We start from the raw sequence: 16,463 nt of genomic DNA on the forward strand, positions 1-16,463 counted from the left end.
AGCTGTATAGTTCAGAATTTCACAGATTCCAGGAATCAGATAGGATTCATTTTAGTTGGTTTGACATATAGCTGTATAGTTCAGAATTTCACAGATTCCAGGAATCAGATAGGATTCATTTTACTTGGTTGTTTATCGTTATTATATAGTTCAGAATTTCACAGATTCCAGGAATCAGATAGGATTCATTTTACTTGGTTGTTTATCGTTATTAATCGTATCCTTCCATTATAGGTTTTTTTAGCCAATGAATTTAACATCCTATAAACTGAACAGCTTAAAGTAACATTTGATCAAAAAATTAGCCCGAAGCTTCAAAATTAAAAGTCTAATATTTAGATGTTATCCATGATATCTAAATGGAATTTTTTTAAAAAAAACATGTAACTTTTAAAAAAAAATTCTCTACCCAACATCTCATAAAGTGAACAGATTGAATGCATATTGGACTAGCATCTGAAATTTCTGATTGAATCCTGATACATTGACCTCATTAAAAAAATAATAAAATAAAAAGTAATAAAAACCTTCATACCAAAATTTTCTCGTGTTAGATACCTAACTTGCTATTCAAACCCCTCCATTTTAATGCCGCTTGCTGCACATGTAAGAAATCATTTCATTATTTGCATGTCCGGTAACAATTTAACTCTACAAGTCAGGTAACAAATTTTATTATTTGCATTACATCTACTACTTCATATCTAAAGTAGAATACTTTATTTTGGTAACATGTTCAGTATTTGTAGAAAATCTTTTAGAAACCGTGCTTTGCACGGGGCTAAATACTAGTTTGCACTAAAAGAAAAAAAATCACAAACACCAACTAGATAATCAATTGTTGTGATTATGTAGTGGTCCCTCCACTATTTTTTAAATAGTGAAGATGAGCTGAATCCTTGATTAACATAGCTACATGTTGGCTAACATTATATGATATATAACCTTGTCCATTAACATGATATAATGAGAAATTAAATGACCCTCCAAAAACCAAGTTGAAAATATCAGTGGTAGTGAGAAACATTGAACATATCTTATTTCTGTATTTATGAATATAAATTGGACGATAATATGTCGTAGTTCAATTTAATAATGTGTATAATAGTACACACCTCAAAATACCATCTTCTGTATACTATTTACTTATACGACTAGTAATGGATCACATCAACAATAATTAATTAGTTAGCAAAATAAATATAAATAAATTGTTGTCTTGTCGAAATAAAATAGAGCAGATCACAATCTAAACTATCTAAGCGGGTAAAATGACCAAAATATCTCACTCTACAAAAGTGTTCGAAGGGTTAATTTCACAAAACCTTGAACCTTGAGAGGTTTTCAACGCCCCTTTATCTCTCGTAACTAACGCCTTGAATTTTGTGGCGTCTCCTAAATACCCTCTAAACTTTAATTGTTTCTCGCCCAAATCTTTACTTGTAAATTACTAAAATATCACTCATAACGTAAAAAATCCTAAAATTTTACCATTTGTCAAGTTAACATATCCAATCCACTAAAACTTGAATTTTTTTTTTCTCTCACGCAAGAGTCCGATGAGAAAAATCCAAAGTTCAGAGAATTTGTGAGACCTTACAAAGTTTTTTTTTTAATGAAATTAACCAAAGTTAAATGCTCTCCTTTGCTCACAAGATATATATACATTATATATATATTGAGAGAGAGAGAGAGAAAGAGGATTTAAAAAGGGAGGAAAAATCGAACAGAATCATGCATATATTCGCAATATTAACTGTAAATTAGTAAGTTTCAGAAAAATACAAAGAATCCCCTCTGGAAAAAACGATAAACCGAAAATTGGTTCAGAATCCGCTATTAATACGCATTTTGATATTTTCCCCGATTTTCCCTTTTTACTGTTGCACATAAGGGATTCTGCCTCTTGGGTTTTGTTCTTTAAGCTTTTTTTAGAGAACCCATGAATTTTTTTTGGGTGCTGGCGTTGTTGATTGCTTTGAGATTCGGGACTTGGGTTGATGGGTTTGATGCTCAGAAGTCGAGTGTGAGGGTTCATGAGAGTAATGAGTCCGTGAGCAAACCCTTGTTTGTGGAGCTGACCCTAATCCCTTCTGCTGATTCTAGAGGAGCGGGTATAATTCTCTCAATTTTAAGGATTTTTTTTAATTCCCATTCTTATTTATGATTTTTTTTGGAGGGCTTTGAGATGTGATTAGGATTGATAGAATCAATTTTAAAGTTTGTACCCTGTAATTTTTTATATTCATATTCACACATGGTACTGTGTTTCGCGTTTCATGCTATGATTAGTTAGTTATTATATAGGTGGATCCCCTTTCGGATATTTTTTAATATTCTGGCCATTATGATGATGATGATGATGTACTTTTCCTGTTCTTTATTTGCTAAACTTATCATTTTATTCTCTTTGCTAAGGTTATGATTGCTGTATCTTGTTTAATCCCGGTGAAAGCTTTGAATTTGTGCTGTACAGCTGACATTTCAGTCTGAAAACTTTGTTTTCACAAGCAATTCGAGATAAAGGAACTGATCAAATTCTCTTATAATTTTTAAGAAGTCATTCCTGTTCATTAGAATTTTTATATTTTGATTTAAGCACTAGGAAACCCGTTCTGTAGTTATGTCAATGCGATTCCCCATTAATTTGGAAATGAAGCGCGAGTCGTTGGATCCTAGGAATCATCCCCTTTCTCACCATTAAGTTTTAAGATTTGGTAGGATACAGGTACCCTCTCACGATCGATCTTTCAGTGTCTTATCACTTCTTGTTTTACTTTCATCTTAATTTTAGCTCGAGTTTATGTTGTTATTTTCTTATAATGTTCCTGCTTTCGCAGTATGCACTGATGGAAGTCTACCTGGTTACCACCTTCATCGCGGGTTTGGATCAGGAGCAAACAGTTGGCTCATTAATTTAGAGGTCAGTAGTCCTCAACAACGTAATTGAAGATAAACGTAACATCGAAAAGTAGAAGAAAACTTAATTTGCAAACCCATGCAACAATCTTCTCCTAGGGTGGAGGCTGGTGCAATAATCTGCGAACCTGTGTTTTTCGAAAGAAATCTCGCCATGGTTCATCTAATTATATGGAGAAGGAGATAGAATTCACTGGCATAATGAGCGACAAGCCTAAGGAGAATCCTGGTACTCACAAGTCACAGTGAACCTCAATCTCTTCGTATAATTCATCTACACAAGTACCTGAGACTTCATTAATTTTCATTCTTATAATGATTGCAGACTTCTTTAATTGGAATAGAGTCAAGGTTCGCTATTGCGACGGTGCATCATTCACTGGAGAAAGCGAAAATAAGGTCAGTATGACTGCCATGCTATTGACATGAAACTGTTCTTGATGTCTTTTGAAAATCATCACTTCTACCGTAATTTTATAGTGTCAAAATATTTTTTGTTTTATTACCAGCAAAAAGGTCTCTTTTTCCGTGGGCAACGTATTTGGCAAGTTGCTATGGAAGAATTAATGTCAAAGGGAATGCATCTAGCTAACCAGGTAACTTTCCTTAGCTTTTATTATGAATGTATTCATTTTTTTTTTCTGCTCCTAATATTTACATGCCATAATAATTTTCAGGCACTTCTTTCTGGATGCTCTGCTGGAGGTCTAGCATCTATACAGCACTGTGATGATTTCAGGGCATTATTTGCGACAAGCACGAAAGTCAAGTGCCTCTCTGATGCTGGGTTATTTCTTGATGCGTATGATTCCTATCATTGATATTTTTTTTATCACATTACTTCATCCCAATTTTTTGGCGTCAGCTACATGAATCCTATTCTTCCGTTCAATTCTGTTCAGGGTCACTATCCTTTGTTAAATTAACTACTACCATATCCTATAACATATTCATTTTTCTATCATATCTCTTAGTGTATATTGACTACCGTATCCTACAACATATTCATTTTTTTATCATATCTCGATTAGTGTATATCCACAAGTACATCATAAACTTCTCATTTATGTATCACTCATTTGTCGCGTATATCGTTTCTTAATTGCTTAACATTCTGATCTTCTCAACTATGTGCTTATTATATCTAATTCTGTGTCAACTGTAGCCTTGATGTAGCCGGTGGGAGGACACTACGATCTTTCTTTGATGGTATCGTGACCTTGCAGGTAATTGTTGATCCGTTATTTTTTTGACGCATGAGATCAAATAAGGCCTTTATGCTTTGATTCAACATTGAAGAATTTGGCAACTTTATTCTGATATTTTCCTTGTTTTTCAACATGAAGGGATCAGGAAAGAACTTGCCAAAAACATGCACTTCTCGTATGGGTGGAACTTCGGTATCTCCACTATTTCGACAGAAATATATCACTACAGAGAGTTCTAAACGATCTTATTGGGTTCCTACTTACTCGATTCCTTTTGGTTTTTTTGCAGTGTTTCTTTCCACAGAATGTGTTGTCCGATATTCAGACCCCTGCTTTTATTTTGAACTCAGCATATGATGCCTGGCAGGTATATTCTTATTTAGGGTTAATTGCAGATAGACCCCCTCCACTATTGCCAAATTGAACCGTGTAGTTCTATTGCTGTAGATAGACCCCTGAGTGAAAATCTTTTGGCCCTTTTCAGGGTCTATCTGCGACAATAAAACTCTTTCACGGGGTCTATCTGCAACAATAGAACTACAGGGCTAGTAAGTCAAATTTGGTGATAGAAAAGGGGGTCTATCCGCAATTAATACTTCTGCATTCTGAAAAATTGACTCTTCTAGATGATTACTGGAAGGTTGCAAACATTCTGATCATCTCCTAATTACGCCTCATTTCAGCTCCAGGAAAGCTTAGCTCCTGACAAAGCTGACCCAAATGGATACTGGCGAGAGTGTAAGCACAATCATTTAAATTGCACTGCAGAACAAATTCAATTCTTGCAAGGTACTCCATACCACCGTATTGTATGATATCTTTTTCATGTCGGGTTTTTGCCTGATCAATATATAGCTTGATGCATGTATACCTTTTTAACTTTCAGGATTTCGGGACCAAATGCTTAATGCTGTAAAAGGATTCTCAATGCCAAAACAAAATGGTTTATTTATTAATTCATGTTTTGCTCATTGCCAAATGGAGAATCAAGATACATGGTTTGCAAAAAACAGTCCCCGAATTGGCAACAAGGTACGTCTACAGATTATTCTTCCTTCATGCCACGGATGTTAAAAGTTATCCTTCTAGAGTCTTAATACTTGATTATGAAAAGAAAAAAAAACAGTTTCGCGATGATAAAAGAAGAACATAGCAATATTCTAAAATCGGACAAGATAGTTAAAGATTCAAAATGCTTATGCATGCAATACTTTTATTTCCTCTAAGGTGGTTCTATTGAGCTTAAACATATCTAAGTCCAGGACAAGCACTTACAAAGGATTTTTTTTTTAAATTTTTAATTTTTTAAACACAACCAAACATAGGAGCTTCAAATATGTTGTGGGGATGCATAATGAGTTGATTCCAGAAGATTCATCAGTTTTCTTAAGTTTTCGTTTTATGAAATGGAATCTTCTTCGATTTTGAATCGGGTGTTGATTTGCAGGGCATTGCGAAGGCGGTAGGTGACTGGTACTTTGATCGGGCTGAAGTAAAGGCTATAGACTGTCCATATCCTTGTGACAATACCTGCCATAATCTTCAATTCAGAAGCAGGAGCTGAACCATTCTTTCGATTATTTCTTCCCGTCTTTTTCTAGAAAACTTCTCGTATAAACAGATCAAAAGTAGAGAATGCAGCTGAAGATTGAAAGCAATAACAATGCATACACCTTTTTCGAAGGACAGAAAGATGATGGAAGTAAATAATTCTCTCTGGGCATGTGCAGGATAACGGTACACAGAAACTTCACGGGATTATATTTGGAAAATTTGAGCATTATATTTCGAATTTGTGAATGACTACAGAGACTAGAGAAGATCAATGTATGATCCTCTTTCATTCTATTGCTTTCGTTCTGAGTAGTGAGTGCTAGAAATATTGACTTTAGAGCTTTCAAGTGATGGCTGCTTGTCGGCAAGTGTGATTGCTCCAGCAAAAAATGTGTTGATAATGTGTGATCTCTGGATGCATTAAAAATCATTATTGTTAAAGGACAACATCACTATTTAAAAAAAATCCAAAACTCGATAAAGGTTTGAGGGGTATACTTTTATAGTATAAGCTCTAGTTTGCCGAACTGGTTTACTTAGGCAAATAGTTTGGTTTCTTCTTGTTCTTCTTTTTATTTTTATTTTAGAGGACTGGGCTTAAACTTTATCAATAGAAAAGAATAGTGGATTTACAGAAATGGGAATACAAGGTAATAGAGGGGTGAGAGTAAGCAATAAATTTGTGTATGGCTGTTGGCTTTTATGCAGAGACAGACAGATGATCAAGCCACAACTCCATTGAGCGTGAATCACTCCTCTTGACATCTTTTTAGGTCTGGATCTTCGAGTTGAAAACACACTCATTAAGTTCTTTCCGAATGAGCCAACAAGTTGCAAGGATTGTACAACCACATCTGCTAATGGAGATTGCGATCGAGCTTAAAGATATCTAGAGTTCTTTTATCAATCAGCCAAGATGTGAGGTTGAACTTCACCCTAAAGTAGGTCTAAACTGAGATGGTAAAGGATCCGGATCCTCTCCTAATGAGGAGGTTCCTTGTTGAAATGTGTAGATCAAACTCACCTCCGGCGGCGGAGGAGCTCCGACGAGCTCCAGGATGGCGGCGGCGAGGTCCAGGACGACAGGCGGCGAGGTCCAGGCGACAGGACGAGCTCGAAGCCTCGAGCTCTGCGTTCGTTCGAGCTCTGCGTCGATGGTGAACTCTGCGTTTGGCGAAGGCGAGCCCTGCGTCACAGCGATGCCCACCTTTGCGTTCGCCTCTTCACCCTAGCTCTGCGTTCGCCTCCTAGCTCTGCGTTTGTTTTTTGGCGAACCCGACCTTTGCGTCAGGGTTGTTCGCTGGCGACAGGCTGTCGCCAGCTCTTCATCTCCGCCTATTTAAACCCCCCATCAAGCTAGGGTTTCGGTTGCTGAAGCCTTCCCCCTCTCCGATTTTTCTTCCCAGGCGGCGGCGGAAAACCCCCAAATCGCAGCTGCGATTTTGTGTTTAAATCCCAACACTCAACAGTGGTTGAGGGGATTAAAGAAGAGAGAGAAATAAAGAATTAAAAGAGGGGTTTTAATTGTGGGGTATTTATTCTCAAGTGAGAATTGAAAGGGTTCATACCCTTTGATTATTAACACTGTAGCTACAGTGTTTATCAGAGAAATCTCAGTTTTGAGATACGCTCCTAAATTGTAATTTCTTGTTTAATTAATAAGAAATTATCTGTGTGGCTCCCGAGGACGTAGGCAGTTGCCGAACCTCGTAAATCTTGGTGTACTTTTTCTATACTGCGTTTCTGTTGCATTAGGGGTTTAGGCGTTAAATTCCCAACAACTGGTATCAGAGCGTGAAACGATCTAGAACAAGTCAGATTCAAGTGGGAGCCATGGCCACAGATGAGGCAAAAATGAGACTTGAGAAATTTGATGGAACAGATTTCGGATTCTGAAAAATGCAGATAGAGGATTATCTGTATCAGAAAAATCTGTATCAACCACTATCGGGGAAGAAGCCAGATTCCATGAAGGCAGATGAGTGGAACCTTCTAGATAGACAAGCCCTCGGAGTTATCAGATTGACGTTGACTCGCAATGTTGCGTTCAACATAGCGAAGGAGAAGACCACGGCGGGTCTTATGGCAGCTCTCTCAAATATGTATGAGAAGCCATCAGCCGCGAACAAAGTTCATTTGATGCGGCGGTTATTCAATCTGAAAATGGCGGAAGGCGCGTCAGTAGCACAACACCTCAATGAACTTAATACGGTTACAACCCAATTGAGTTCAGTTGAGATTGAATTTGATGAAGAAGTTCGGGCGTTGATATTGTTGTCTTCCCTACCAGAGAGTTGGAACGCTACAGTCACAGCTGTGAGTAGCTCGTCGGGAAACAATAAGTTGAAGTTCGACGACGTTCGTGATTTGGTTCTCAGTGAGGAGATCCGACGGAGAGAAACGGGTGAAGCTACAACCTCTTCAGTATTGCATACAGAGTCAAGAGGTAGAAATTCAACCAGAGGAAACGGACGAGGAAAATCAAACTACAGAGGTAGATCAAAGGACAGGAGGTCCAAATCAAGGAATCCAAGCAACAGCTCGAAGGCTATCGAGTGTTGGAATTGTGGAAAGACCGGGCATTACAAGAATCAGTGCAAGAGTGCACAGAAAGAGAAGGAGGCAAAGGCAGAGGTGAATGTCACATCCACTTCAGGAGGAGACGACGCATTGATATGCTCTTTGGAGAGCAAGGAGGAATCTTGGGTGTTAGATTCAGGAGCGTCGTTCCACGCTACTTCTCAGAAAGAATTCTTCGAGAAGTATACCCCCGGAAAACTTGGATACGTATATCTTGGTGATGATCAACCGTGTGCTATAGTGGGCAAAGGCGTGGTGAAAATTAAGTTGAACGGGTCAGTATGGGAGCTGAAGGATGTCAGGCATATTCCCGACCTGAGAAAGAATTTAATATCCGTAGGCCAGTTGGCTGGCGAAGGATACACCACAACCTTCCATGGAGATGATTGGAAGATCTCAAAGGGCACAATGACGATTTTCTGAGGCAAGAAGATCGGTACCCTGTATATGACAGCAGGTGCACGTTGTTCGATCTCAGTTGCAACTAGCAATGAGACCTCAAAGCTGTGGCACCAGAGACTCGGTCATATGAGTGAAAAGGGGATGAAAATCATGCACACAAAGGGAAAACTCCCAGGACTGCAGTCAGTGGAGATGGATATGTGTGAAGAATGTATACTTGAAAAGCAGAAGAGAGTCAGCTTTCAGACAAGTGGCAGAACCCCCAGGAGGCAGAAGCTAGAGCTCGTTCACTCAAATGTTTGGGGACCAACCACCACTGCGTCGATTGGTGGGAAACACTACTTCGTAACTTTCATCGATGATCACACTCGGAAAGTATGGGTCTACTTTCTGAAACATAAGTCAGAAGTGTTTGAGGCTTTCAGAAGATGGAAAGCCATGGTCGAGAATGAGACCGGTCTGAGAATAAAGAAGCTCAGGACCGACAATGGCGGTGAGTATGAAGACACCGGATTCAAGAAGTTCTGCTATGAGCACGGGATCAGAATGGAGAGAACCGTGCCCGGCACGCCTCAGCAAAATGGTGTAGCTGAGCGGATGAACCGAACGTTGACAGAGAGAGCCAGAAGCATTCGAGTACAATCAGGCCTACCGAAGCAGTTCTGGGCAGAAGCGGTCAACACAGCAGCTTACTTGATCAACCGAGGTCCATCGGTTCCATTGGAGCACAGAATACCAGAGGAGGTATGGTGCGGAAAGGAGGTAAAACTCTCACATCTAAAAGTTTTCGGTTGTGTAGCTTACGTGCATATTAGTGATCAAGGCAGGAATAAGCTTGATCCCAAGTCAAAGAAATGCACTTTCATCGGCTATGGTGAAGATGAGTTCGGCTACCGCATTTGGGACAACGAAAACAAGAAGGTGATCCGGAGCAGAGATGTGATATTCAACGAGAAGGTGATGTACAAGGACATGCACAAGACTGATGACTCAGAGAGCGAGTCAATATTTGTAGATGCAGATGATGTCCCGAGTAACCTCTCGGAAGAACCCAATGCAGAGGGTCCTCAGCAAGAAGAGCCTGTTGGACAAGATGGTGCGCAGGAGCCCGACGCACCAGCTCCGATATTAAGAAGATCTTCTCGTCCTCCTGTACCCAACAGGAGATACATGAACTATCTGTTGTTGACAGATGGTGGGGAGCCTGAAAGCTTTGATGAAGCTTGTCAGTGTGGAGATGCGAGCAAGTGGGAGCTTGCAATGAAAGATGAGATGAAGTCTCTCATATCAAACCAGACGTGGGAACTAGCTGAGTTGCCCACGGGTAAGAAGGCACTCCACAACAAATGGGTGTACCGGGTGAAAGAGGAGCAGGATGGTTCCAGAAGATATAAAGCCCGGCTAGTTGTCAAAGGTTTCCAGCAGAAGGAAGGAATTGACTACACCGATATTTTCGCTCCCGTGGTGAAGCTAAATACTATCAGGACCGTGATGAGTATTGTAGCAATTGAAGATCTTCATCTCGAGCAGTTAGACGTGAAGACGGCGTTTCTTCACGGAGATCTAGAAGAGGAGATATACATGCACCAGCCAGAAGGTTTCTCAGAAGAAAAGAAGAAAAAGAACCTGGTGTGCAGACTCAAGAAGAGCTTGTATGGCCTGAAACAAGCCCCAAGACAGTGGTACAAGAAGTTTGACGGCTTCATGCACAAGGAAGGTTTCCAGAAGTGCAACGCCGACCACTGTTGCTACTTCAAAAGATATCAGTCCAGCTATATCATCCTACTGCTGTATGTTGATGATATGTTGGTTGCAGGAGCAGATATGGAGGATATCAAGAGTTTGAAGCAGCAGCTGTCAAAGGAGTTTGACATGAAGGACTTGGGTCCAGCGAAGAAGATCCTTGGAATGCAAATCACGAGAGATAAGAAGAGAGGTCTCTTGCAGTTATCTCAGACGGAGTACATCAACCGTGTTTTGCAGAGATTCAACATGGGCGACGCCAAGCCTGTGAGCACACCCTTGGCCAGTCATTTTCGCTTATCGAAGGATCAGTCTCCTCAGTCAGAAGAAGAGAAAGAGAGTATGGCTCAGGTACCTTACGCCTCAGCTATCGGAAGCTTGATGTACGCTATGGTCTGTACGAGACCAGACATTGGCCATACAGTGGGAGTGGTCAGCCGGTTTATGTCGAATCCAGGAAAAGCTCATTGGGAAGCGGTCAAGTGGATTCTGAGATATCTACGAGGCACCACACAGAAGTGTTTGCACTTTGGTAAGGGAGAGGTAGAAGTGCAAGGGTACGTAGATGCAGACTTCGGCGGCGAAGTTGATCACCGAAGAAGCACCACCGGCTATGTATTCACCGTTGGAACTACAGCTGTTAGTTGGATGTCACAGGTACAGAAGATCGTTACCCTATCCACTACAGAAGCTGAGTATGTTGCAGTGACTGAAGCCAGTAAAGAGATGATATGGCTTCAAGGTTTGTTGACAGAGCTGGGATTCAAACAGGAGAAGAATGTTTTGCACAGTGATAGCCAGAGTGCGATACACTTGGCGAAAAATTCAGCATTTCATTCTAGAACGAAGCATATTGCGCTTCGGTACCACTTCATCAGATCCCTGTTGGAAGATGACGTGTTGAAACTGGAAAAGATTCCAGGAAGTAAGAATCCAGCAGACATGTTAACAAAGACGGTGACAGTTCAGAAACTGGAGTTGTGCGCAACTTCAGTTGGCCTTCATGCATAGATGATGAGGGCGGAGCCACACAGGAGAGGAGCTTGATGAGATAGCCTGATTGACGGCGGTTTGATCTCCAAGTGGGAGATTGTTAGAATGAGGGTGAAGATCAAACTCACTCAGTGCGCGGAAGGAGCTCCGCGAGCTCAGGGATGGCGGCGGCGAGGTAGGACAAGGGGGCGAGGTCACGATCAGGACAGCTCGAGCCTCGAGCTCTGGTCTGTTAGAGGCTCTGCGTCGATGGTTGAACTTGCGTTTGGCGAAGGCGAGTTCTGCTTCACGCGATGCACCTTGCGTTCATATTCACCCTAGCTCTCGTCGCATCCTAGCTCATGCGTTGTTTTTTGGCGAACCCGACCTTTGCGTCAGGGTTGTTCGCTGGCGACAGGCTGTCGCCAGCTCTTCATCTCCGCCTATTTAAACCCCCCATCAAGCTAGGGTTTCGGTTGCTGAAGCCTTCCCCCTCTCCGATTTTTCTTCCCAGGCGGCGGCGGAAAACCCCCAAATCGCAGCTGCGATTTTGTGTTTAAATCCCAACACTCAACAGTGGTTGAGGGGATTAAAGAAGAGAGAGAAATAAAGAATTAAAAGAGGGGTTTTAATTGTGGGGTATTTATTCTCAAGTGAGAATTGAAAGGGTTCATACCCTTTGATTATTAACACTGTAGCTACAATGTTTATCAGAGAAATCTCAGTTTTGAGATACGCTCCTAAATTGTAATTTCTTGTTTAATTAATAAGAAATTATCTGTGTGGCTCCCGAGGACGTAGGCAGTTGCCGAACCTCGTTAAATCTTGGTGTACTTTTCTATACTGCGTTTCCGTTGCAATTAGGGGTTTAGACGTTAAATTCCTAACATTCCTAAGATCTCCTGATGGGATCTTGGCCTTTGATTTATCAATCAAAGGCCAAGATCTCCTCATGAGCAAAAGTAGGGGGAGGATAAGGATGAGATCTTGACCTTTGATTGATAAATCAAAGGCTAAGATCTCTTTATTAGGAGATATTAGGAACACTATGCATTAGGAGAGGATCTCAATTTGATGGTAAAGAAATAATGACGGAATAAATCTTGCGAGGTGTCTGTCATAGTTCGACACAATACACAGATGATGTTGGATCAAAAATATCTCGTTTGAAAGAGAGAGGTAGTTACCAATTCCAACCGTGACACCCCTCGTGCATTAAAGAGGGAGAGGAAGCAGTAGTAGCTAGCAACAACACTGACATCTACTCAAAAGAAAAGTTAATGTGAAGCTCAACCATAACATCTACTAATAAGTTATTCATATTGAACAAGTCAACAAAGCTACAAAATAACAAAAATAATACAGGGTGCTCTCACTCTACTCCGTTGCTCTTATAGTATACAACAAAGTTTTCACAAAAAAAATAAAAAATATTACATCAGTAACCATAAAATCACTCTCCAAAGTGCTTCATAAGCTCAATGGGGGATCTCTTTCTAAAACAAAACAACAGTTTCTTGCCATTTCGATCGCATAGCAAAAAAAACTACCAGTGCATCTCCGACGCTAGATAATTTGTGCACAATAAATCAAAGAACTCTTTGATTAATGCACTAGTTCTCAAAGACGTCGATAAAAACAGTCTTTGGTACACCAACTATCCAATAAATAAAAATAATTGGACAGTTTCTGGTTACAAGCATATGCACACTAAGAAAAATTAAAAAAAAAACTTAAAACAAATCTCGCAACCCAAAACAAATTGGAAGCTTCAATCCTACAACCCCCTACACCATATATACGATCAGACCCTCTCTCCGCCCTCCGACCACTAATCGGATCATCCGCTGAGGCTCGATGCTGACGCCAGTGCCACTGCATGAGCCCAAGCCTTCAGCCTAGCCTTCACATCTTTAGGGTCGTCCCCTATAAACGAAAAGATTCAAAAACATTCATCCAACACTTCTATTTTTTTAAAAAAAAAATTAGCAAAAATAGATGGGAAATCTAGTATGAGCCCCTTATATCTTGAGCTTTGCTACAGGGACCCAAAATATGGGATCAATAGGGGAACAAGTGAGGTGTCCCCCTCCTATTAGATAATGAGTTGGCAATCATTAACATCTCACTTGTCTCCTCTATTGGTCCCATATTTTGGGTCCTTGAGAAATTTTTCTTATATCTTTTATATGTTTAAATAGTCCCTCGAATGACTGAAATTTTTCCTGCCTATATCACTTCCAATGAATAAGATCATGCCACATAAGGTTCCCGTTATTATTTTGAAAACCACTTTGACCTTAAAAACCATTAGTAAACTTAAAAATCAATATAGCGCAAAACCACTTAGTGGAAATATTAGCTGGTGTCATCTTATCCATAAAAATTGAGATAAACTATAAAAATTGAGAGTATTAAACTTTCTCCAATTACCACCTAATTTATCTTGCTATTGCTCCTCCTAATTAGAGGAGTTAATTTGAAACTAATTAATAAAAATAGAGAACCTAATAGCGATTTCATTGTTAGTAGAATCTAAAATCATACAAACCCCCCAAAAGTAAATAAATTAAAGAAGATTTATTCAAGAAAATTAGAAGATTCCTCCGGGTACTAACCAGGACCAGAGATGCTCCAGTTCCCAACAGGAGATTCACCCACACTACCAGTATCTTCAGAGAATCTAGTGGGAATCTCCACCGTCCAGTCACAGGGCAGCTCAAGGCCCAATTCTCTGCAGGCCTTGACCTCGTCCATGTCCATATAAATGGACTCCGAATCTGGGCCTCTAGGCCTAACCGAAACCCTGCACCTCTCGCTGTTATTAGACCTCTTCATCTCCCAAGCCTTTTCAAGCTCCCTCTCCCTCCTCCTCCTCCTCTTCGGGCCTTCGACCTGGCCCGTCTCGCTGCCGTCCTCAGCCCAGGGGCCTGATTTTGGCCCAGTTCTGCCCGATCCCTCGTATGCGAGATGAACGGTTGAGATCGCCTCTGATGCCATGATCCTCTCCTCCTCCTCCTCCCTCCTCCTCTTCGAACGGCTGTGCTTGCCAGTGACGAGAGCTGGACGGTCGTGGGGACGTCGGTCCGTTATATTTTAGCGGGCTTGGGCGGGAGATTACGGATTTGCCCTTGGGGTGCTTTGGTGTTTTTTTTTTTTTCTTTTGCATGAAATTATGAAATTGGTTTGGATTATAATATTCGTGAGGGGTGAGCAGCGTGGCGGATATTATGTGGGGGTTGTGTTTTTTTATTTGCTTCGGTTGTTTAATTAATTAATGGAATCAAATTAGACCACGGAATATTCGTCCGAGAGTGGATCTTTTCAGTGTGGCTCGGTGTTGCCTTCGGGTGGAGGTAACCTCTCTTTTGCTCTACTGTTATTTTTCTCATTTTTCTTTTTTTTTAATTAGGGTAAATTGTAAATAAATATCATCTTTACCTTCAGTATCAGTAAAACACTCGACAAGTCAAAGAAGGTTAAGTTCTAGTAAATGAGTTAAAAGGGTGTTAGGTGTAAGTGGCGGTATGTATAAATAAGTGAATGAGTGCAACTTGCTTATAATTAGGGCTGTCCATTTTACCCGCTGGCCCGGGCCAGGCCGGGTTCCGGGCCCGGGTCCAGGTTGCCTCAACGGCGCCCGGCCCGAGCCCGGCCCGGCCCGGAACAGTACGGCGCCGGGTGACATCCGGGCCGGGCAGCCCGGGCCCGGAGCCCGGCCCGTGTGGCAACGGTCACGACTCGTGACCGTTGCCGGAAATATGCCGGGCCGGGCCGGGCCTTTGTTTTCTTCACACCAAAAACTCATCTCTTCTCTCTTATACTATTATACTCTCTCTTATACTCTTATACTCTTATTTATACATTCTAATCCTTTCATCAAATGGCTTCCGGATCTGATTATGAAGAGCAAAACATATCTCATGATCCTGAAATGAGTCCTCCTACTATCAGTCCTCCTACTGAAGTTAATCTCGAATCCGGTGGCGACGAATCTGCACCAAGAGCTCCTAAACGGCCAAGATCCGATGTGTGGAATTTTTACGAGAAGATCGACGTCACCAATGATGAACACGGTAGGATCCTCACCCAGAAGGCTAAGTGTGCTTTGTGCGGCAAGATTTTTCAAGCTCATCATAAGAGCGGCACCAACCACCTCAAACGCCATTTAGATAAACACAACAAAGGCCAGACTCCTCAAGGTGATATCCGACAATCCATATCCTCCTCTTCTGGTAGTCTCGGTAGTTTGAACTATGACGCTGCCAAAGTCAGGAAATGCGTAATCAGGTTTATCATTCTTAAAAACCTTCCTTTTAAATTAGTAGAAGATGATGAATTTGAAGATATGTTTAGAGATGGTTTTTATCCTGCATTTAAAAAATTTTCTCGTCAAACCTGTCAACGTGATATTTTAAAATATTATCAGCAAGAACAAAAAAAAATAATTTCTTATTTTAAAAATTTAAACTGTAAATTTTCTTTAACTTCTGATATTTGGACATCTAGAGCACAAACTGGATATTTATGTATCACAGCACACTGGATTGATAAAAATTGGCAAATGTTTAAAAGAGTTGTTTCTTTTATTGCAATAGAAGAGTCACATACTGGTGCTAATGTTGCAAATTTAATAATTGAAGAACTTATGAAATTAAAAATTTTAGAAAGAATATTTTCTCTTTCACTAGATAATGCAAGTAATAACAATGTAGCTGTTGATTTTATCAGATCATCTTTATCATTGCCATGTCATGGTGATCTTTTTCATATTAGGTGCATCTGTCATATTTTAAATTTAATTGTTCAAAGTGCATTTACTGAAATTAAACCCATGATAGAAAAGGTTAGAACAGTTGCTTACATGCATAGTGCTTCTGAACAAAGACTTAAAAGATGGAAACAATTTTGTAAAAGAAAAAATGTAAAGCCTAGACTAATTCCAAAAGATGTTGACCATAGGTGGAATTCCACATATGCAATGTTAAGTGTAGCAATAGAATATAAAGACATTATAACTGATTTTATAAACTATTATGCTTCTAGTTCTAGTTCTGGTAGCACTTATGGAATAACTGAAGATGA

General features: G+C 40.3%; 2 protein-coding genes across 2 annotated transcripts; one reads left to right on the top strand and one right to left on the bottom strand.

The window, feature by feature from the left end:
- LOC109843584 (pectin acetylesterase 12-like) lies at positions 1,765-6,032 on the top strand. The gene is made up of 12 exons (XM_020412526.1): positions 1,765-2,114; positions 2,841-2,923; positions 3,019-3,148; positions 3,245-3,318; positions 3,429-3,515; positions 3,597-3,721; positions 4,085-4,145; positions 4,266-4,319; positions 4,417-4,494; positions 4,811-4,916; positions 5,014-5,159; positions 5,575-6,032. Exons 1-12 carry the CDS (start codon positions 1,943-1,945, stop codon positions 5,689-5,691), a joined length of 1,233 nt encoding a protein of 410 aa, XP_020268115.1. The 5' UTR covers positions 1,765-1,942; the 3' UTR covers positions 5,692-6,032.
- Positions 12,680-14,620, bottom strand: LOC109843935. The gene is made up of 2 exons (XM_020412921.1): positions 13,997-14,620; positions 12,680-13,304 (listed from the first exon to the last, which is right to left on the bottom strand). Exons 1-2 carry the CDS (start codon positions 14,376-14,378, stop codon positions 13,219-13,221), a joined length of 468 nt encoding a protein of 155 aa, XP_020268510.1. The 5' UTR covers positions 14,379-14,620; the 3' UTR covers positions 12,680-13,218.

Source organism: Asparagus officinalis, chromosome 5 (genome assembly GCF_001876935.1).
Source record: "Asparagus officinalis chromosome 5, Aspof.V1, whole genome shotgun sequence".
In the NCBI taxonomy this organism is placed as follows: domain Eukaryota; kingdom Viridiplantae; phylum Streptophyta; class Magnoliopsida; order Asparagales; family Asparagaceae; genus Asparagus; species Asparagus officinalis.